We start from the raw sequence: 24,443 nt of genomic DNA on the forward strand, positions 1-24,443 counted from the left end.
TCCCTCCCTCCCTCCCTCCCTCCCTCCCTCCTTCCTTCCTTCCTTCCTTCCTTCCTTCTGTTCCATTTCATTTCCAGACAAGGTTTCTCTATGTAGCTCTGTGTGTCCTAAAATTCTCTCTGTAGACCAGGCAGGCCTTGAACTCCCTGAGATCCACCTACCTCTGCCTGCCAAGTGCTGGGATTAAAGGCATGTGCCTTTAATTGTGCTACTAAGTCTAGTTTACTTTCTTCTTTTAAGAACTGAACCCAATACCTCATATACTCTAAGCAAACATTCTTACCACCGAGCTGTACTCTTATCTGTGAAACACCATTTTACAATAACTTTAGAATCATGGAGAATGTACAAACAAGGCAAAGAGATTTCCTTTCCATGACTTGCCCAGCTTCCCCCAGCACGAAGTTCCTACATAACCGTGACACACCTTGTCAAAACCAAGAAAATATTACCAGGAATAATACTGTTAAACAACTCCTACAAGATTTTACAGTTTATTTATGAATATTTTTTTTTTCTGATCACGGATCCAGTTGAGATGGCACACTGAGTTGGATGCTGTGCATCATTAGCCTTCTTCGTCTCCGGCAGTTCCACGGGCCCACTTTCATTTACTCACTAAAGCCAGTTCACCTCCTTGTCAGGAGTGGGGCTCAAACTGCTTCCCTATGTGTCATTTGGAAATCGTTGTAAGAGAGCCTTTCTTCTCCTGCTTTTTCTAGTTAGTTATTTCATGGCAGAGTCATTTATATTGGTTTTATTCCTTGGGTTATGAGTGCACTGTGTTACCTACATTGTTCCAACTTTGGCCACTGACATTTTTCTGGTAGTTGTTGACTTCTCTTCATTTTTTTTCTGGTGTGAGGGATTAAATCCTGGCCTTCGAGCATCGTACCCAGATGATCTACCACAAAGCTGTAACCTCGGCCTGGCTATTCATATATTTATTAATATTTTCAGTTCCTTTCTTTCTGAACTAAATGGTGTTCCAGGTTCATCTTGGAGCTCTACCATTCCCATCCTAGAATTCACCCTTTTTTCTAAGATATTAGGTTTTTAATATGACCAATTATTGGACTGATTGGGATGCTGGGGCTGGAAGGGTGGCTTAGAACATACCAACTGGTTATTCAATACTGAATAGTCCTTCCTGAAAACATACATACAATTAACTTTTACATACTGAGCAGGTTCTGTTTACATATGTATATGCTACATATAAATATTATATTATATATTGTACATATACAAATGTATAAAATAACGGATTTTTTTAAAAAAGAAGCCATTATTAGGTATGGGGAAGGTTTTGGAGGGAAGAAAAGGAAAGCAAATTGATGATGTAATTATGTTATAATTTCAAAAATACTTTTAAAAGACAGTCTTTCCTGTTCGTGCAGCCATCTGAGTTCCTAGGATTCATTCATCCCTTTCTTCTATAGGCACCTGTACATAGGTAGCAGGCACACGCTCACATCCACATACATAAGCATAAAGAATATCAATTTACATTGTGATGGTGTATCCTTAAATGAAATAAAAAAGACAACCCAGTGGAGACAAGCTGCCTTGCCTTTCTTCTTCCCTTTTACTGTATCTGTGAACATTTGGGATACGATAGGCTACTGGCCATGCAAGTCCAATTATGAAATCGAAGGTAAAGAGCCTACTGCTCTCAGGCTCAGTTCCCTAGATTCAGATGGTCATCTCACTTGAATATGGGATGCTAGACACAGCACTGTGCCCTGCTAATTTTTATCTTTCATGAGTTATATTTTTCTAAACCTTTGAGAGTATACATTTTATTAGTGATCTAGAAAAAATGATTACATATTCCTTAGTTTGAGTAAAGAAAAGTACATCATTATTGCAAGGATTTCATCACCTCTTTAAACCTGTTGTACTGATCACTTAAACATGTATAATAAATATAATTTTAAAAGGAATAAGATTTGATGAATAGATGTTTATTCTAAAGATTCACATTTATGGGGTACTAAGATTTGAACTTGGGATTTTGCCATGCTAAGCACTCATTCCAGTACTGAGCTACATCTATGGTCTTTGTTTGTTTATGGGAAGCCCAAGTTATTCTAAAGCCTGGGCATATACATGACTTAATTTCTTAATTAAATAGTTTGCTTTAAGCAAATTAAAAAAAAATCAACCACTGTAATTTTCAACCATCAAAAGCTTATTTTGTCAATAATTTTATTTGTCTTATCTATATGAATCTCCTAAGGGTTAGAATTTATAATCTAATGTAAGGTGGATTAACAAAACGGATATATCTTTAACATCTTTTTTTCACAACACATTAATGAATGAGTCAAAGTAGTCATTAGGAATTTACCACATCCTTCTAGAATATTCTTCCTCCACTATAGTATATGCAACGTGTTGTCTTTTTCTATACCTACTGCCTTATGTTTATTTCAAGAGTCCAATGGTTTCTCTGCATGTAACAAATGCATTTGTACTCATTTTACTCTTTGAAAATAGAATCTTATGTAACGTTGAAACACAGTTTCCTTTTTTTTTTTTTTAGGAAAAAATAAGAGGATATCAACAGGCTGAAGGAATACTTTCAGAAGCATAGACTCTTCGGAGGATCCTGCAGTTCATGAGATCTCAAGGTGAGGTGTCACCACTCCTATCCTCGCGCTTTCAAACACAGCATGGAACTATGTCATTGTCCGAGGTTATGATTGCTAAAGTGTAACTGGGAAAGCAAAACGTTCTTATTTAAAATGCATATAAATCTTTTTATTTTATGTACATTTGGGGGTTTGCTTGAAAAATGTCTTTGTGAGGGTGTCAGAAACCCTGGAACTGTATTCAGATATGAGCTGCCTTGTGGGTTCTGGGTATTGAACCTGGGTCCTCTGGAAAAACAGCCAATGCTCTTAACCACTGGGCCATCTCTCCAGCTCCTAAAGTATATATTTTAAACATCTTTAGGATTCTTGAGAGTTTATACATACCAGAATTGTAGTATTTAGTTCCATTAGGGGTGATATTTTTTTAAAAAAATATTTTACTAGAGAATATTCCTACGTACAGTTGCTCTCGTGTTTAGAAGATAGCACCAACTGCATGAAAATGAATACGAGGCATGTCTATACAGTTTACTTCTTATGTGTTATAGAATTAGATTGATAGCTAGGCACGGCAACGGTGTGCATTCAATCCAAGAACTTGGGAAGCAGAGGCCGGTGGCTCTCCGTGAGTCCAGCCTGCTGTGCATACCCATGCCAGGCTAACCAGAGTCATATAGTGAGAGCTAGTTTCACAAACCCTGCACTTCAGGTTCAGAGAACTTTATAAGAGAGAAGGTGGAAAGATTGTAAAAGTGAGAGAACCAAGCATCTCCTGTGAGACAGACTTCTGAATAAAAGAAAAAAGGTGGAAGAGGCATTATAGAGGCAGTAGAGGGAGGGATCGTGAGGAGGAGCTGGTGATAAATGTGATCAAGATACGTTGTATGACAGTCTCAAAGCAGTGTGTGTGTGTGTGCATGTGTATATTGATGTGTGTAAGCTCATGTGTGAATACATGCGTGTATGTGTGCACATGTATGTGTGTGTGTGTATGTGTGTGTATGCATGTGTATGTGTTATCTATATAGTGAATTCATTCTCTGCCTTTAAAAAAAAAAGTCTATACCCAGGAGAGGAGATACAGAGACAAAGTTTGGAGCAGAAACTGAAGGAAAGGTGACTGTCCCACCTGGGGATCCATCCCGTATACAGTTACCAAACACAGACACTATCGTGGATGCCAACAAGACATCAGTTGCTTACTGACTGGAGCCTGATATAGCTGTCTCCTGAGAGGTTCTGCCAGTGCCTGACAAATACAGAAGTGGAGGCTCACAGCCATCCATTGGACTGAGCACTGGGTTCCCAATGGAGGATCTAGAGAAAGGTCCCAAGGAGCTAAAGGTGTTTGCAGCCCCATAGGAGGAACAACAATATGAACTAACCATTACCCCCAGAGCTCCCAGGGACTAAACCACTAACCAAAGAGTATACAAAGGAGGGACTCAAGGCCTCAGCCACATATGTAGCAGAGGATGGTCTTGTGGGATATCAATGAGAGGAGAGGTTATTGACCTTGTGAAGGCTTAATGCCCCAGTGTAGGGGAATGCCAGGACAGGGGAGTGGGAGTGGTGGGTTAGTGAGCAGCGGGAGGGGGGATAGGATAGGGGATTTCAGAGGGGAAACTAGGAAAGGGTATAAAATTTGAAATGTAAATAAAGAAAAATCTAATAAAAATATTTATTTTGTTAGAAAAATTTGACATCTATAAAATGGTGATTCCTTTGAATGCTACAGAGTATCTTGGGTATCATTTCTACCACATAAGACTTGTAAAGGAAACAAGCTCTTACACAGTAGGCAATTTCTTCCTTGTTGAGATTGTGAGGCCAATTTTCATAGACTGTAATTTTAAGTAAAAAGTACTTAAGTAAAAAGGTTTTTATTTTCATTTGCTCAAGCTTGTCTGCTGTCTGATTTTTCTTGTTCATCTAAAAGTTAATTCGTTTACTTAGGATTTACCATATGCAAATCAATGAATTAAATCTTTAGTTATTTGAAAATGTGTGGGATATGGTCTCTGTTGTCAGTGGTCATCACCAATGAATACATTACCCTGGGCTAATTTCATTATGAATTTAATACATGATTTAAAAGAAAAGCTAGATTATAAGAGAGTATGTAATGAAATCTAAAGCCAATTGGGAACTATCTGGAGATTACTCATGTTTGACATCATATCTTCATTAGCCCCAAACTCCCAGGTTTTTGTACCAATGAGAACCATGGTCTATTTCAGTCTATACTCATGGGATTGTTTTACAAGATGAAAGTAGCTCTTTAAGCAGAGCAAATATAAGAATTCAGAGATTTTGAGGAAGAGAAGGCACTTCGGTGCAATTACAAATTGAGTGCTGTGGAAAATAGTTATGCAAACATATCTGAATGTAACAGAGGTGGCCCCACCACCTCCCTCAGTTACCTTATTTGCGTCAACTTTATTTCCCTCACTAGAGACTCAGATCATTTCCCAGTGACTGAGAAGGGCTAACGAGGTTCCCTGGTGTGGGGTGTTAAGAGCTCCTGAGGGATCTTATACAGATCCCAAATGAGTGGGTAGTGCACTCAAAGCATGCACTGGAGTTTCTCAAGGAAAGGTTTTGTTTGTTTGTTTTAACACTAAAGCAATGGAATAACTGAAAACGTTACATTTTGCAAAGCTGAAGGGAGTCCCCGGTGTGCTTGGTGTGCTTGTGCCTTCAAAGTCTGTAACCTAGCATGCGGAGGCAGATGCACGTGGGTCTCTGTAAATTTGGGATCAATGTGGTCTACACCTAAAGTTCCAGGTCAGCCAGAACACCAGAGAGACCCAGTCTCAACGAACAAACAAAACGGAAATTTAAAAGATCAATAAAAACACCCCACACTTAGGTCCATCATTAACAAATTAGTCTAATTCATCAATATAACAATTGTGTTTGTGCCTGCAAGTGGAGAAAGAACAGTGGACAACACATACCAATATGCTCAACACTGTAGAAATGACATGCTAGTGGCAGATAAGGTAAGAAGTGATGTAGTTCTGTGTTATGTTTGACGGTATGAATGTTACCAAGAGAAATTAAGGAAGGATTCGGGGTAAAAGTTCAGGTGGGAATCTTTAGGAAGCCCCAGCAACTTAGCACTGCCCAATTTACACAAGAGACAGATATGATTCTCCTCCTGTTCACATAGAACAATTGTGATAAGTTTCAGCACTTGCTAGTAAATTCTTAAAATATTACCCGATGAGATGAATTTGTTCATGTGACCCACATACATATCTTCCTCAATTTTGCAAGGAGAATATTATATTATTTTTAAAAGGATAACATACTCTGTACCTATATTTTAACATTTCATTATCTGTAATAAAATGCAATTGAATTCAGATTTACCTGTTCAGTTATTAAAAATGTAAAGCTAATAACTATTTGACTTGGCATAAATGACCATTTCTGGCTACCACCAATTAAGTTGCCAGGTTCTCCTTCATGATAATCTGGTTGGGATTTTCCTACGTGAGTGTGGAGATGTGTAAGACCCAGGTGTTCCTTCCCATTTTTCATATCCTATCTTAGCTATTGACATCCCCAACGTTGTTCAGACTGAACTAAACTAGACACAAAGGAAAAGCTTAGCATTTTTTTTATATGTAGAAAAATTATGCCAATTTTACTTCATTTCAAGTCAATATGGCCATATAGCTACTCAAATAAATAAAGCAGAGAGGGATTACAAATTCCCAAGACTGTGCCCGGTGTGACACACTTTTGGTCCACTTGCTTCTCATGGAAGGCTAGTAAATGCAGAGAGTGGACTCTGCAAAGGCTGGAAGGCCAGGCTGGTGATAAAGTCACAGGCAGCACAAGTTCCTGGATATCCTCACCTATTAGTGAATTCTAGGCCATCCTGAGTGGGCTACTGTACAGAGGGAGTTTGCGTCAGAATAATGGAAACAACAACAGTGCTAACAATAAGCAAAGAGCCAAACCTCTTAGTACAATTCCCATAGTCTTTCTAAATATTCGTATACTGGCGGTCCTAGCATATCAATGGAGGAAACAGAGCCCCCAGCATGCCAGTAGGGAAAGGATGGCAGCAGAGTGAGGTGAAGTTTGTTTGGTTTCTGTCTGAATTAAACTGTAGCAGATAGTGTTTATTCCACGATATAGGGAGAACTAACGGCTGGCTCTAGCTGACCACCAAGGCCACGTCTATCTGTGTTGAGAAAGCCAAAAGTAAAAGAAAGGAGATACTGTGCAAGACAGAGAACTGTTAGAACCTTAGAAAGAAACCAAAGGTTTCTTGTGCAATATCAGAGACCATAGATTTATTTCAAACCAAAGGGGACCTTTTCCCCACATTCATTTATTCAAGCATACCTAGGACATGTCTTTGCCAAAGCAAATGGGTTCACTTCAATTCATTTGATTTCATCTTCCCCAAAGTACACTTGACAAATATGCTTGCTATCCAAGGAACTCTTTTTTTCAAACATGTAGGATGTATGTAACTCCCTGGAGACTCGTGCTTCCTCTCACAAACCAGCCCTGCATGCAAACAGCTCAATCTGGTGTCAGCGGTGTGTTCCTGCTCCTCGCTCTCTTTCTCTTCTCTATTCATATCTGTTCTCTGCGATTATCCAAATGATTTCTTATACTTCTGTGACTCTGATACAGATTTGACGTAATCTATGGCTCTTGATCTCGCCACCGTGACCACCGTTGATAGGACTCTGTGCATTATGGGATGTTTAACATCACTTCCTACCACCCGACACTAGGACTCCACTGTACAATGTTTTTGAACAATGGCCATTGCCTCACTGAACCAAAATAACCCATATCTGAAAATCACCAACCAGGCTTGACTTCAAATCTAGGACCCCAAAGATGTATCTACATCAACCAGAAAAGCTCTCGCTGCCTCTAAAGTATTACCTCAGTTAAAATGCCTGGCTTCTGTTTAAGTGAACAATACTGTGTTTGACCACTTGAATTTTTAAGTTTTTTCCTAATTTTGTATTTATAATGTGTACTATAAAATAGTAAGTATGAACATACATTTTTTTTTTATAGACGTAGTGAACATCTGATGCCTTTGGTCTTCCCATATTCTCTCTCAGGCAGGTTGGGACTTGGCATGTACACTAACTGCTTGCTCTCCATTGTTCTCTCACTTGTTCTTCTTACACAGGACATATGACCTTGAAGCCACACTCCATGACTCTGCTCTACCCTTTCACCCTCTCGAAAGAGCCACAGGATCAAACCATACCACCATGCTGACTCTTCCTTCTAATCTGACTTTAGTCACTGAGTGGTATCCAGTAATACTTCCCTGCTGACTGCAGCCAGACACTGCCAGGATTGTCACCCTACTCAAGTTACAGATCTCCCCCCTTCACTCTCAGGGCACCTACTATTTTAACGAGAAAATTGAGGTCATTGTGTGGAAACGACTTGTGAATCCTTGCAATTTCTTCTCTATAAACAGTCTTATTTTCCTCCAATCTCAAAGCAGGATCAGTTTTTCCTGCTATTCAGGCAGGCCCTGTGTTTGACTTTATCCCTTTTCCCCAGGCTGAGACCTTTTGGCATCTATTATCTGCTGTTTGTCCTTTAGCTTCAACCTTGTCTTCATTGCTGATTCTGTCTCTTTCTGCCTACTCTGCTCTGTAGACTTCTATCCAAACACAAACAAACTGATCACTCTCTCCCTCACCGCCAGGAGATTCAATCTCTCTCCTTTCTAACACTCTGAAACTCACAAGCAGAGGTCTCCATTCATCCCCTCATCTCTGAGAGTCACCCAGTCCCCGGCAGGAGGCCATCTGATATCTAACCCCTTTTAACAGAGCATGCTCTCTAAAGGCCCATCTGACCTGCATCCTTTATCTTGCCCAGCTTTCTCAGAGGCATTTGACAGTGTTAACTACATTTTTCTTTCATTCTCTAGGCTGTTTTTTTTTTTTTCTCTTCTTCTCTTTCTCATACTTCTTATGGATCTTTTTGTAAGAGGTCTGTATCCTAGCTTCCCGTTTGTCATTTTTCTTTGAGAAAGTTTTGAATCACAAACCCAAACACTAGTAGATAGCTACAGGTCAAATTTTTGAGCCTAATTAGCTAACTGAAAACAATAAACACTAGAAGATGGATCAAAACCACATCCTCCAAAATACTTAGTATTTACTCCTGCTTTGAATGACCGTGCTCCTGGGAGATTGTTCCTCAGACCCCACATGCTGCTTGACTGAGCTAAGCCATTCTTTTTTTTTTTTTTTTTTTTTTTTTGGTTTTTCGAGACAGGGTTTCTCTGTGTAGCCCTGGCTGTCCTGGCACTCACTTTGTAGACCAGGCTGGCCTCGAACTCAGAAATCCGCCTGCCTCTGCCTCCCGAGTGCTGGGATTAAAGGCGTGCGCCACCAAGCCCGGCGAGCTAAGCCATTCTTGACTATTACTTCACAGAGACCCCCATCTTCTTCAGTAAAGTTGCAGAATTACAATGGACGGATGTACCTGCAGGATGACAATCAGTGTCCAATGCATCACCTAGCAAGGGAGTACAATAGGACCCCAAATCGTCTCTCAATTTCACTCTCTGTCTCTCTCTCATGTTTGTAAATAGCCAATCATAAAATGCAACAAGAAGATAATTGTAAGTCATTGAAGAGGGTTTTCAAATTTGTTAATGATGCAAATATTCATAATGAATTAATGTTTGATAAAGACATTAATTAGGGTTTCTATTGCTAGGGCAAAGCACCATGATCAAAAAGCAAGTTGGGGAGGAGAGGTTTATTTGGTTTACACTTCTAGATTGGTGTTCAGCGTTGAGGGAGTCAGGATAGGAATGCAAACAAGGCAGGGACCTGGAGGCCGACGCTGATGCAGGAACCACGGAAGGGTAGAGTTTACTAGCTTGCTTCCCCCGTCTTACACAGTCTGCATTTTTATAGAACCCAGGGATGGCAACACCCACAATGGGCTGGGCCCTCACCATTGATCATTAATTGCGAAAGGGCCTTATAGCTGGATCTCATGGGAGGCATTTCCTCAACCGAGTCTGCTTCCTCTCTTGTTGACTTGACCTAGTGTTGACACAAAACCAGCTGGTACACTCCCCTTCCTTGATTGATTGTTGATAGAGCTAGTCTTGCATTGGCCCAGTGCAGGTAATGGGGGTTAATGACCATAGCAGTTCTGTCAAATCTAGGGAATAAGAGTCATAGCCCTTCAACCTGTCTTTCAGCTCCTACATCATACCTGCTCCCACTTCTGCAAAATCCCCTGAACCTTAGAGGGGTAGTAAAAGAGATCTTGGTTAGGGTGTTGCCTACATCTCTCACTTAGAGTTACCCATAAGTCTCTGTATTCACTACTTCTCATTGTAAGAAGGGGCTTCTCTGATGAAGGCTAGGGGCTATTTTTGTCTATGGATGTAAGCAGAGGTGTTTAGAGGTCAGTTTGCTCCTATTTTAACTTAATTATCAGAAATATGTTCCCCGTATGGGTCTACTACCTCCCCATACCTGGGTTGTCAGACAGGCTTATAGTACCAGGCAATTATTTTAAAATGTTATTGGAATATTCAGTAAATCCATACAGCTTACAAGTATTCATATAAATTTTTCCCGGCAAAATATTTAAGCAGTAGAAGAAAACAAAGGAGAAATGGAGTCTGCCATTTGTCTTAAAATTTAAAACCAATAAAATTCTCTCTTGGTTCCCATTCTATTTGATGTGATGATTGCATAAGCCATCTGTCTTTGCTATAAATCATGATGAATTGTTCAAAAATTAAAACTGTAAAACAGTTATTTTTGAGCTGCCCCTTGACAACTTTTTCCAACCTTAATCCTAGGCAACTAATTCAATCTAGGGAGTGGTAGTTTTCCCCTTTCCAGAACCTGGTTAAAACTCATGAAAGAAAGACTATATAGCCTTTCGCTCTTGTCCCTTCATTAACATGATGTTCAGAGACTCATTAATGCTATTCTATGTGTCACGAGTATCACCTATTTTTGCTATCATAGTCGACTTTATAAACACACCACAGTTTCTTTACACTTTTCCCCACTAAGGAATATTTGGATCATTTAGTTTTGGGAGCTCCAAATGAAGTTGCTATAAACATAAATTTCAAAAAGTTATCTTTATGCAGACTTAGTATGATTTGAAATGGAAATGTTATCTACGGGCTGTTTGTGTCAATCATTTGATGTGGGAGCAGTGTTTTGAAAGGCTGTGGAATCTTTAGGAGGTGGGGATATGCTAGAGGAAGTTATGCTACACTAGCTACAAGCTTTTCAGTAAGTCAAAGTTGCAAATATTTTCCAGTGTATTTCTTCTCTAAATTTTGGTTTGCTCTTAAATGTGGATCTATTTTGAGAGGGTTTTTTTTTCTGTATAATTCTAAAATTTGAAATTTAATGCCTTATGGGAAAATATTCAAATATTCTGTCATTTGTGAAAAGAATTATCCTTTCTTCATTAAATTTCTTTTTCATTTTTGCCAAAATTTAGTTAATAATATACATTTGGATGTGTTTCTAGCTTCTTTGTTTTTCCCCTGTCCTCATTATTAAGCTACCTGGTTGCAAATTTTTTCAAATAAATCTTCAGACAGCATAAAATCTCTTCATTTAATATAGATAGCTTTTGTATTCTTTTGTATTTTTGCCTTGCCTTGTGCATTTGCAGTCACCTTGTTGATGTCTATTAAAACTATCTTGTAAAATTTTGATTGACATATTCAACTAGGAAATGATCATTTGAGAAAGTCCTCATTTCGTGTATAAGATAAAATAACTAATATTGTTAAAGTACAGCCATTAAGTATCATACTAAATCTTATGAAGATAATTGACAATGTCTTTTATAAGCTTTTCATAAACTTTAATGATATTGGCTTTGAACCCAAACTGTCAAATTAAATGGTCATTAATTTTAAATCTCTCAGGAATGAGAAGTTACTATTACACATAGAGTTTGACAGGGCAATGGTGGTGCACACCTTTAATCTTAGCACTCAGGAGGCAGAGGCAGGGCAATCTCTGAATTAGAGCCCAGCCTGTTCTACAGACCAAGTTCCAGGATGGCCAGAGCAAAAGGCCAGATACAACCCTGTCTCAAAACAACAACACCAAACCGAACAAAACAATACAAAACAAAAATGAAAAAAAAAAGAAGAAAGAAAAAATAAACTAAAAAATCAAAAAAGTTCAATATAAGTGCTAATCAAAGACATATTGTGTAGTTGTCATGCGAGCATAGAAAACATTCTTACTTTCTATAGATTCTCATGAATCTATCTTGTCAGCAGGGCTTATGATATGAATGTATTAAAAATGAAGATGAGAATGTTCTGTCTTAATAGAGATGATGGAGAGATCCAAGAGGAAAGACTAGGAAGGAATTTAATGGGTACCACATATCCATTCATAGCTAGTAAGGTAGTTCTCTAAAATAAACCGACTTGGATGAGAATACCCGAGGAATGAACGAGGAATTTGTGGGTAGTTTATGAAAACGTGTTTAAAAGTTAAGTAACACTTGTCAGTCAACAAATAAATAATCTAAAGAGAAGGTCACAAGCTTAAAAAGAGGTAGCTTCATTCAAATAATTTGGTGCGTTATCTAGTGACTGATGCCAATTTACACAACATTATCGTTTCAGGTATCTATACTTACAGACAAGAAATGCATGAGAAATATAAAGAAAAGTCATCTTAATGTTTGAGTAAGGGAAAAATGAATACACAAAAGGATAACAAATTTAAATACATTGTTTTAATAGCCTTATTATTAACATTTCTTCATTTTTATTACAGTCATATCATAAGCCATGCTGACAAGATAAATTCATGAGAATCTATAGAAAGTAAGAATGTTTTATATGCTCACATTACAACTACACACTATATCTTTGATTAGCACTTATGTTGAACTTTTTTGTTATCCCTTTAAAGAATAAAATATCTATAATAGTCATATCTTGATGTTAGTTTTTAGGAGGTAAATTCAAATCTCCTACCTTAATATAATATGAAATGGTTGATTGGAAATGACTTAGGTTTTTTTAAAAGAATGTATGAATCTGATGGATTTTAACTCTTTCTTGGATTTTTTTCCTTGACTAATATGTTAGAACCATGTTTGTATGTTTTCTCTTTAATTTTAAGAGTGAAGAATCCAACCCAGTAGTTTATTTAGATATTTAACATCAAGATAAAATAAAATTAGTATTACTCTTAGCCAGTTCTGTCTTACTCTAACACATGTATTCTCTGAACAAATGTTATTTTTACATTAGCCATTAATAACCTCTAAGAGGCAAAAAACTGGGTATATAGTGAGAAATCTCTTATTAAAATATTTTTAATATTTATTTATTTATTGGATGTAAGTACACTGTTACTCTCTTCTGACACACCAGAAGAGGGCATTGGATCCCATTACAGATGGTTGTGAGCCACCATGTGGTTACTGGAAATTGAACTCAGGACCTCTGGTAGACCAGTCAGTGCTCTTAACCACTGAGCCATTTCTCCAGCCCCTCTTAAGAGTATTTCAATTAAGATGTTTTCAGTAAGTAGAACTTTATTTTAAAACACCTCAAAAATAATCTCTGTACCTTGGAGTTCCTCACCACTAAGGTGCTTTTTTAAAGGGATAATATCCTGTTATATATATAGGCATTTCATTTTTTCAATAGTGTGATTACTATCAGTGTCATAAAATCATTTCTGTTAAATACAATAGTACTGTGCAGGTGTTTTATTTTGAGATAGTCCAATTTCAAAGTAGCATGTATAACAGCTATCAATACTCAAGTGTGATTAAAGTAATTTAGCAGAGAGCTGGAGAGATGGCTTAGTGGTTGAGAGTACTCAGTGTTCATGCAGAGGACCAAGATTCATGCCCAGTCTCCAAGAGTACCAGGCACACACATGGTACACATGCACACATGCAAGAGTTAATACACATAAAATTGAGAAAAGAAAAAAAGGATACCTTTTTTTTAATTAGGTATTTTCTTCATTTACACTTCAAATGCTATCCCAAAAGTCCCCCATACCCTCCCCCTATAAAGGATATCTTGGTATACTCAGATGCATGATCTCTTTCATAATTGTTGCCACACCCACCCTCAAATACATGAGAAACTCTACTGCTTTGATGTCCTCATGGGATGAAAATGGACATCAAGGTTCTGAGAGAGGCCCAGCCACTTTAGGCTCATATTCTACGTCTGTGCTAAGGCTTCCAGGGGTTTATTAATGTGGGGAGGCAGGGTACTCAAAAACGAGAGCAGAAGCAATTTTCAATTTTCCCCATGGCCTTCATCCTTTCTCACAGACTGTAAGATAGCCACTGCTGTCAGACGAACACAGAAATTTTTCTTCTCTAATTTTTTCTTTTTGCAAACCTAAAAGAATGAATTTCTCTCTCCTTATTAGGGAAGATTTTGTACAGTAAATATAAGTCTTGACTAGATATTTTTGCTTGGTGGGGAGAACAAGTAGAATATACATATTTTACATCCTCTATCACTCAATGTTAATAATAAGGCCATTAAAATAATGTATTTAAATTGAAATCTTCACATCAAGTTGATGAGAGCTAGACAAGATCAATATAGGATGTATGTACATATGGAACTGCCCATCCAAATCCTGTTCAGTTGCATAATTTATATGTGTTAATATTAAAGTTTTAAAAGAGTTATATTTATGACTATAAAAAAAGTATAAGACATACTACTGTTTTAAATGCATATTATTTTTGGTGTTTATAAAATGAATGTACAATAAACTTTATATAAAAGAGGGTGAGCTTAGAGCTGTACTTTGTACAAGAGAAGTAAAGGAAATATAGTAATTCTAACATATATTATTAAAATTTTCTATCTCATCAAAACTTTTCCTGCTTTCTCTAATAGACTGCTGAGCTTGGTCATACTGAAACTAGGGTCTGGGGAAGTGTACAGTGGTATAACACTTGCCTAGCTTGTCTGGGGACCTGGCTTTCATCCCCAGCATTTCTGAATACAACAACAACAACAAAAGCAACATCATCATCAACAACAACGACATCTGGAAACTGCATATATTGCATGGAAAGCAGAACTTATAACTGGAAGCCTCAGCTCAGAAAATGAAGTCATGTACTGTTTAGTTATTGTCATGGTCTCACATTAGATTTGCTGAATACCTACCATTCCCCACCGTCATACTCTGCGCTAATCCCCGTATAGATTGTCTATAATGTGGCCTAAATGGTCCCTGAATTTGTAATCTCTGATTTAAAAAGTTGCTAAGATAAGACTTACAAAATGTGGTAAACTGGGATGCCTGAGTTCTTTTACCCACTAGAGATGGGTGTGCAAACTTTCTTGTGAGTATTTAGTGTGCCTGCATGTGCTTTCATGTACGTGCGCATGTGTGTTGTATGGGAATATGTGGGCAGGTGCTCGTGCCCAGGTGCCCATGGGATGACAGAGTAGGACAGTCAGCTCTCTCTCTCATGCTTTGCTTTTCTCCTTTGTACCAGGGTTCCCTGCTACATCTGGAGCTAAGCTGGTGGCCAGCAAGCCCATGATCCTCCCACTTATACGCACACACTGCTGGGGTTCCAGGAGCAGGAGGTCATATCCAGCTTTGCACAGGGGTTCTTGGATTTAAATTCAGGTCCTCATGCTTGTATAGTGAATGCTGTTCCTAGCTAAGCCACCCCTCTAGCTGCAGCAAATGCTGTACAATAGTTCTGAGAAACATGTTTCAAAACGTTAATTACTTCGCATCTTCCATCATCTAACTGATGCACAGATACACTCATGTGGATATATGAAAGATGTTCATGGACACGCTGTTCACATGAGTGAAAATGTAAAACCTTCTAAATTTGCCAGTCAATTATATCAGCCTACATAGTAGAGTAATAATACATGTATATATTTATTAAATGTATATATATTCAATAATGCAACATAATTAATAATAATGTGCTGTTAATCATTAATAATGCAATTAATAATGCAGTTATTAATAAAGTATACATATATACTTAATAAAATATATAACGTATTTCTAATATTTAGAAAAAAGAGCAGTAAATTTTTAAAGGCTATGAAATATTTTGTAGTTCTAAGAATAGTAATTTCATTAAAATAATTCTTTTGTGTATTAGTCTATGTGGAGACTATGCTAGGTTTCTGGCATCCTAAACCTATATTTTCACAACATTTAAATTTTTAGTGAAATTACACATACCATACAATAAAAAAACCTTTATACAGGCATCTAAAACACTGAAGCATTATACTCAGTGTTACTAGTTAAGAAATCAATGCTTGTTTTGAGGTATAAGACTTGACTGACACAGTAAAACTTATGGTGCCTATTACAGATGAAGTTATAATTACTCAGAATGTATTTATCAGCATTTGGTTGCTATTTGTACTCTGACTTAAATGAAAATATTTTGCCTGAACCTTTTTATCCTGTGGAAAGGTTGTGTCCTGAAGATCAGGGACATAGTCAAAATTCTGTAGCAAGCTGTTCTTTTGGCCCAAAATTTAAAATTTCATAATTACTTATTTTGGAAGGAAAACAAAAAGCATATTCCTCCTGCTGCCGAGAAGGAAACCCTGCCATTTTAACCTTAATCACGAAGTAGACATGGGATGCAAAATGATTTTTGTTTGGCACAGTTTTGATGTCCTGTCCTTGTAAACCATTTGGTCCCCAAATGGACAGATGATATACAAAGAGTCCTTCCTGTCATCCTGGACAAGATCAAGAATGAGGCAAGCCTGCATGCAAGGAAGCGAGTGTGGAGAAGGGAATTGCTAACCTTGGCTGTTTTTATGCCCAGTCTGATCACAGTGACAGGTTTATTGCCACATTGAGAGAAAATAAAACCTTGCTGGCCTAGAGAGGGACCTGAAAATGAAGAAGGAATACTTGTCTGGAAAATGAGACCATGGCTGGGACCACTGTCACCATTATCAACAGCAAGCATATACTGAACAGCGCTAGATGAAAGGCTCTGAATTAAGTGCGCCATGACCATGGTTATAAAATCCATATGTGAAGCTGACAGAATGATATATGCTTACAGTAGATTTAATGCTATATCTAGCCCGTCCAGACATCACTGGTATGGCTAAGGTTTGAAGATTTCTGTTTCCCATGAAACTGTGACTAGTTTTGTCAGAAAAATACACTTGAAATTTGCATGCAAAATTAGAGGTTCAATTATCCACGGATCCCGAGTTCTACTTTGAAATGATTTTCTTAGCTTAACACTAGAGATAAGAAAAAAAACCATCAAGGTTTCAACTTCAGGTTATATGCATCTTTGCCTGTCAATAATATACTTCCAAAATTGAATTATTCAAATGTCAATGTAACATTTCTAAGCTTTTGTCCATTTAAATATGACAGATACTGTCAAGTATATTTGCTGTGTGTTAAAAGATAAAGTCTTATTGTTATGGGAATGTTAGTTTAGGACAAGTAGCCTGAGTTTGAAAATGCAGATTCATTTCCCTCCACATTATTGTTATTTATCTATTTGTTATTAACTGTACTTAAATAAGTTTCAATCACATCCATCTTTGTATCTTTTAAACTTCCTCCATGAAAGTCAGGGCCAACATTTTGTGCAATGTTTTCATAACACTTAGCTGCCTGTCTACCAACATGATGGCACTGGCTGACCATATGAGAGTCATACAGTATCATGTGGTCACATAAAATATAATGATAATTTTCAGGATTTTTTTATGGATGTTTATTGCCACCACCTTTATGGAATTAACCTTGAAATCTTTAGAATACTTAGTAGGAAATATGTGTCATGCTCTACAACTCAGTACAGTGAACAGAATACATGTAAGGGTTTCTTCGGTGGCTCCAGTTCAGCCATATTTCTGACAGAATCAGTTAAGCCTTTCCAAAGTAATATTTAGTCATAAACTCTGTATATAGTTCCTCTGTGCGCCAGTTATTGGACAAATTAAACGCTATCTTGCAGGAGAACATGATTTCAAAAATCACAAAAATTTGCATTTTCAACTAGATAGGTGAACAAATGCTATGGATTGATGTTAACTATGTGACGGCTAAGATGTGTTGAGCTGTAAGTCACCACTGTTTCCATATTCTGTAATGTGGGTGGGATTCTCCCAAGGGAACAGAAAACGGGATACAGAACGCAGGCGAGAAACATTGCCTTCGCTTTAAAGCTCCTCCCACTCTGAGTGGACTCCCCCAAAGACCTAGCTATAGTAATCTAGACCTCTATACTTTCACATCACTCCATTATCTCTGCTGTCCAGGAAGGGAGATAACTTTCCTTTAAATGTCAGGACAGGGGGCTGGAGAAAACTCACCCTGGTGGTAATGACACCACCAAACTCTGTTACGTTTTCTTGTCTGTGCCAGAAGCAAACCGAGGCTGAGAGACCCTACTTTCAGGATTCAGTAGGTTTACAAATCCTCCCTAGGTGGGAAAGGGGTGCTTCATGCTTGTACAATGGTTCAGAGATGAAGTCTCAGGGAACTCAAAGGCCTTTGAGACCAGGAATATAACTTTAATTTTCCAAATGAAAGTCTTTCCAATGGGATATAGAGAGAGAATGGTATTTCTCTGTTCTATCAGATAAATGTCAATGTCATATTAGGAGTAGCTGAAAGGAAGGCTTTATTATCATCAATTAATATGTCAGGTTTATGAGTGGAAATGGAAGGAAAGTTACTTGCAATTATTCGGAACGTGGTTCCTACTTTCAAAGAACTCATTTAAAAAAAATTATTTATGGTACCGTGAAGAATTATCATTAGATTTTTTTTCACTTAGAACTTTTCCTCTCTTTGTCTTATTAAAGTTTTCTTACATCTTTTATGTTGCTTTCTTTTCTCCACAACCCACTTTCTATTTTCTCCTTGTATTGATTTTAAAGATTTTTTTTTAAACCTTTCCTTCATTGAATTTATGGCCTGGAACTGCAGCTCGTCTTCCATTTTTCTTTTTGATGTGTTAAATTCAGAATCATTTATTAGCTCTCACATGCATAGACATGGAGGAGCCTATGTGAAGAAGAGAGAGCCTGGCTTGTCGATACCACAGAGCTTTCTTTCTCCTTCTGCTTTCCGGACAGGGAGAAAAGTACAGAGTGGCTGTAGGCAAAGGCAAAGGAAAACCTGAATGCCGCGTGCCTGTAGCTAAACCTTCCATTCTGTACCGTAGACATAATTACACGTGAGAATAGGCTACAGAGAAAACTAGCTAATTAAGCTCTTATTTGTGGCTCTCATGGTATTTCTTATATTCAATCTCTGCCGGTAGATGTGTGTTTCCTGCCCTCAGTTGAAGGCCTCTTCCCTTCCTTATCATGAATTAGTTGGTCTTGGTATCTTAGTCAGGTGCCCGTTGCTGTGTGATAAGATGTCATGCCTATAAGCATCCTGGGGAGGAAAGGGTTTATTTCTGCTTACAAAACTCAGGGAACAAGACATCACTGAGGGAAGTCAGGGGAGGAACTCAGAGGTAGGCACGGAAACAGAGGTCGGGGAGGAGTGCTCATTAGTTTGTTCTCTATGGCTTGCTCAGCCTGCTGTCTCAGACACCGCAGGACTGCCAGCCATGTGCTCGGGCCCTCCCACATCTATAACTAATTTAGAAAATGGCACCACAGGCTTGCCCACAGGCCAATTTGTTAGTAACATTTTCTCAGTTGAGAGTTCCTACTCCCAAATAACTCTATTTTGTATCAAGTTAAAATAAAACTGGCCAGCACCCTCGATAGAGATATAGTCTACCTTCCCATTCTTTCTGACATAGATCAATGCATTGGTGAGCCCTGTCTTGGGAATGCACTCCTCTTGAATGATCTTGCATTAGGAAGGGTCTTCTGTGTTGCATCTTGCCATTGGTGGGTAGCTACTCTAGTGAATTTTTAAATACCAAGAACTATGGATAACATTTTCTGCCCTCCTTACTTCACAGTCTTCCCGAGTATCCATAAAACCCGTTTGCACATTCAGTGGAAAAATAAATACCACCAATGATAGGCAATAAGCATGAACTATCATGTTAGTAGGCTAGGAATATACATTACTATTTAGATGAGGAAGCCAGGCTTAACATTTTATTTCAATATTACCTTTCTTTTATTTTAGGTATCTTTTTATATCAGTCCACATGGTTTATTGATGTTTAGAACAGAACAAAGCAATGTTTGCATTACTTCAAATACTGCCTGGGTGTTTTTGGTAAAACTCAAAGATAATTGTCTCTGTTATCACTCTGCAACATCATGAATGAGCTACATGGTTCCCCTGGAAAGAGAGAGGAAGAAGCAAGGCTTTGCCTTTCCTTCACTCTCCCCAACTAAGTCCCTCCATCCTCACAGCTAAGAGTTCTCCCTGCACAGTTCTCCTCTCCAGAAGGAGCTGACATTTGTATATGATATTATAAAAATGCCTTACCTGTTTTGTCAATTTTTAGACTATTTTGTTCACTAGTGCCTATGTAGTTTAAGCAGTCTTCTGTCACTCCTTCTCCATGTCTTTGATGGAGTGCTCTAAGATAACAAAGGCTTTAGGACAGAGACAGGATCTCTCATTGAACCAAGAGCTCACTGTTGGCGAGATTCACTAGTTGATAAGCCTTAGTACCTCCCAGTCTCTACCTTATAACGTAAGGGTTATAGATATGTACCTTTGTGCCTGGATTCTAGGCAGGTTCTGGAGATATGAACTCGGGTCCTCATCCCTGTTCAGCAATCACTTAATGCACTGAGATATCTCCTGACCCTGTCTATCTATTTATCATCTGTCTGTCTGTCTGTCTGTCTGTCTATCACCTATCTATCTACCTACTTATCTATGTATCTATCATCTAATCTATCTATCTATCTATCTATCATCTATCTCTCTATATCTATCTACCTATCTATCGTTTCTTATTGTTTAAAGTACTATAAATCATATCCAGAGTTTTGTATATGCTATGCAAATGCTACCCCTTTGTTATATTCCCAGCTTCTAGAATCGTTTTACTTGAATTAAGGTGGGTTTGTATTTTGACTGTAAGTGGTTGCCTGCTAGAGAGATGGTGAGCAATAAGAAAGAAACAGGAAATAATATGGTAAGGATGCCGTGTGTTAAGTGGGCAGAAATGGAGCTGAAACTCCATGCATGGCTGAGTCTTTAGCATCTGAACCTATGCAAAACTCTGGGTCCTATTCCTGAAGTGAGTGTATGCCTGGGCCCTTCCTATTTTCTTACTAGGCCGACTTATTTCTTAACTAAAAAATTATGTGTTAGCAGCCTTGTTGCTAGAGTAAATGATTAGACTTAGGTGCTAGAAATCAGAGTAGCGAGGAGAAGCGAGGCCTTCCTTCCACATCTGAGAGGTTGTTGTCAGGGTTGTTGATAATGTGCCAGTAAGCCCGAAGGATGAACCGCCAGAAGTGATTGACCTGTCGTCTCTCCCCAGAAATCCAACACATCATTACAATACTGTCCAGCCTAGCCTCTGACCTCACTCTGTTCCTAGGTAACAAGGTGCACTGTCTGACTGAAGCAAGGTGTTGGCAGTCACCCAGTCTGCCTCTCTCTGCATCAAATGCTTGGAATAGGCTGCTGAACTGAACGTGTTGATGTTATTTGCTTCAGTGCCTTGCCTTGGCAACTGCTCCCTGTCTTTATTGTTAAATTTAGTGTGCTGATAGTGTTTTAATTTGAGTTTGCAGCGTACTGTTTAACATTCCTACCAGTGTAAACAACATCAGCCAAGGCGATAGATAGTCTCTCCGAGACAGACGCTAATAAAGTTTTTACCCAGTAACCTGAAAGTCTTCATTTTTGCATGTTAATTTTTTTCTGAGTTCGGTGAGGAAAAATAATTACTCCCTGTGATCTTGTCCTTTGCTGGACCGCCTGGCAAGGCAGTTGCTTCTAAAGATTAACTGTGAAGTCAGAGGCTCTTTCACATTCTCCGCATACTAAGCCCTGGAGATTCCTGCAGACTGTCCTCCATATTCCACAGCACACTCCATTGATCTTTCCAGTGTTATTGTAGCAGTGGTTGTTTTCCCCAGGAATCCCTGCTGGCTGGTCCCTACAGGATGCTGGCTACATTCTGAATTACCTACTTAGTTGGAATCTCTCAAGCCTGAATAGTGATTCTGGTGACCTGGAGGGATCAGCCACCCAGCTTGCCAGGAAGCTGCCAACCATGTCTGTGCTCTGTAGTGTGGGAATCCTTGCCTTTGTCTTTAGTATCACTTCTGGAGAGTTTCTGTAATGTATGCATCTAGAAATAACACTGCAGGAACATTTCGAAAGTATTTATAAGCCTAGATCTCTTCACATGGCAATGATGGTGTTTTCTTTTTCCTTTTTTATTTTTTTTTTCTGAAAGATAGGGCTTTCTCATATACTGCCCCAACTGCTTGAATTTGGAGTTAGTCATTTTTTCTATTATTCAATATGTATTTCTATTTTTAAATGTCATGCAATAATTGTACATTTTTTTCAGGGTCCAGTGTGACATTTCAGGACTTGGGCATAATGTGCTGCCTGTGTTTTGTTTGCCATTGGTCAACTGTTTTTCCCTCTGAAGAGTCCATTACTACTCAGAATTCAAATTCTAACTCAGTCCCTCAATTAGAGCACTTAGTTTTTTCTACCTGATTAAGTGCTTGGTAACCATGTCCCCTCCACCAAATGAGGACTTTGCAAATAGGGAGAAAAGGTTACCAAGCTCTTGTTCTTATTGCACAATGCATCATTTTGGAGATGATGGGTATTTATGGAGGAAAGACCCCTTTGCCACTAGATAACTTACCATATAGCATATGGGATTGTGGCTCTCAATGGCACCAGGGCACTAGACACCAGTCCTACAGTCATTGTCCTAAGGCTGATTCTTCTGTGCCCTTCAAGATGGACTGAAACTGAACCTCTCCCTGCTCTGTTGTGAATGTCACCTGCCTTCATGGTCTGCAAGTCTAGCTCAGATTCCTCTCCCTATCCATCACCGTGATGGAACCCATTGAGTCTAGGCTATTATAGGATGCAGAAGTGAATGAACAGCCACCATCACCACCACCATCACCACTGTCAGAGTCAACAACAACCACCACCACTGTCAAGAGTGCAAATACTGTTGTCTTAGCATCCGAGTAGTGCTATGATTTGAACGTGGAACGTCCCTTCCAGACTCACATATTTAACACATGGTTTCCAGCTGGTGGACCTGCTCGGAGGTAGCACTTCACTGGAAGAAGTGGGTCATAGGATCAGGCTTTAAGGCTTTATAGCTTGGCCACACTTGATATTCACTGTCTGCTTCCTGGGTACAGATGCAAAGTGACCAGGTAGCCTCCCCTACCCCTGCCCCCCTGCCATGCTACCTGCTGTCCATCTTACCCACTGTGGTGGATGTTCTTGTCTGTAACTGTGATAGTTTCCTGTCAGCTGCTTTTGTGAGGGTATTTGATCTCAGCCACAAGAAAGTAAGACGAGCAGGCCTGAGAATTTTCAAAGACTGGTTTTCAGATCTTCTTTTCTCCTCCCAAGCTCTTGATGCTTTATTCTAGTGTCCATCTCTTGCTCGCGACAGTTCTACACCTAATGCCACATATCCCTGATGGAACTTGTCTGTATACCTGACTGACTGGGCCAAAGAGAGTTCTGAGAACTAGGCCTTTGAGCATGAGATGAAGCTTTCCATAAAACAAAAGGGAAAAAACAAATGTCTGCCCACAGATTGGTAAAACACAATATTCTAGTACTCTGGAGTCTTGTAAAACTTATTAATTTTTGTGCATTCTGTCAGGATTAGTGAAGGATTTTCTCTCTCTCTCTCTCTCTCTGTGTGTGTGTGTGTGTGTATTTAAACATAATACTACAACAAAGGCTTCATGAATTCACAGTATAACAATAAATGTAATATTAAGTGGTTTTTTATTTGCCGTATATTGTAAAAATTCTCCCCATATCAGCAAAATACTCAATGACCTCATACTTGTAATGGCTGCATAGTATTCCACTACATTGGTATATCTAATATGAGCAATGTTAAAGAGGAAGGTTATTTGTATTTTCCAAGTATATGTAGTGATACTTGTAATGTAATCCAGGGCTGGTGAGAGGACTCCGAGTGCAAAGGTACTTGCTACTGAGCCTGTCACGCCGTGTCCTCACCCTGGAACCCAGAGGATAGAAGGAGAGAAGCAACCCTACAAGTTATCTTCTATCTCCACACATGTGCTCTGGCAAATGCACACCCCAAACCATGCACACATATGCACACTATGCGAATGAATGAATGAATGAATGAAGCAAACATTTTTAAATACAATAGCCTTTTAATGCATGTGTGATTGTTCTCACTGTAAAGAAAGAAACTACTTCAACAGTAGGCGTCAGCAGAGTCACAAGATTCTCTGTTGGAATAAACACACAACTGTTCAGAGATAGCCAGTCTCCAAGACTTCTGACAGTAAGTCTGTGTTAAATAGCAAACAATAAGCTGGGACTATATTTTTATTTTGAATTTACTAAGAATCTGGGGTTACCTAGCCAGAGCTCCTGACCCCTTGAAACAAATCAGACAACCAATTGTCTCTCATGAACAGTTGAAGAATATCATGTGCCTCTGTCATTTTCTGAGTGGGCTGAGGGTGACAGTTATCTGGCTTCCTGGATGGCTGAACCATCAATTGACTCACATTTAATTTGAAGCTTTGGGATTTTTCCTCTTGTTGGCCAGGCCAGGTTGTATCATCTATCTTCCGTAAACACTTAACGGATGTGTGCCCTACATCTTGAACTGCAGGCT

General features: G+C 38.7%; 1 protein-coding gene across 1 annotated transcript in view; it reads left to right on the forward strand.

The window, feature by feature from the left end:
* The window catches only part of Csrnp3 (cysteine and serine rich nuclear protein 3), a 183,713-nt gene that overhangs the window by 29,879 nt on the left and 129,391 nt on the right, over nt 1–24,443 (forward strand). Inside the window, exon 3 of the mRNA XM_021155449.2 lies at nt 2,549–2,636. Coding sequence (XP_021011108.1) covers nt 2,624–2,636 — 13 coding nt within the window. The 5' untranslated portion in view covers nt 2,549–2,623. The remainder of the gene's footprint in view (nt 1–2,548; nt 2,637–24,443) is intronic.

The sequence above is a fragment of the Mus caroli genome, chromosome 2 (genome assembly GCF_900094665.2).
Source record: "Mus caroli chromosome 2, CAROLI_EIJ_v1.1, whole genome shotgun sequence".
Taxonomy (NCBI): Eukaryota; Metazoa; Chordata; class Mammalia; order Rodentia; family Muridae; genus Mus; species Mus caroli.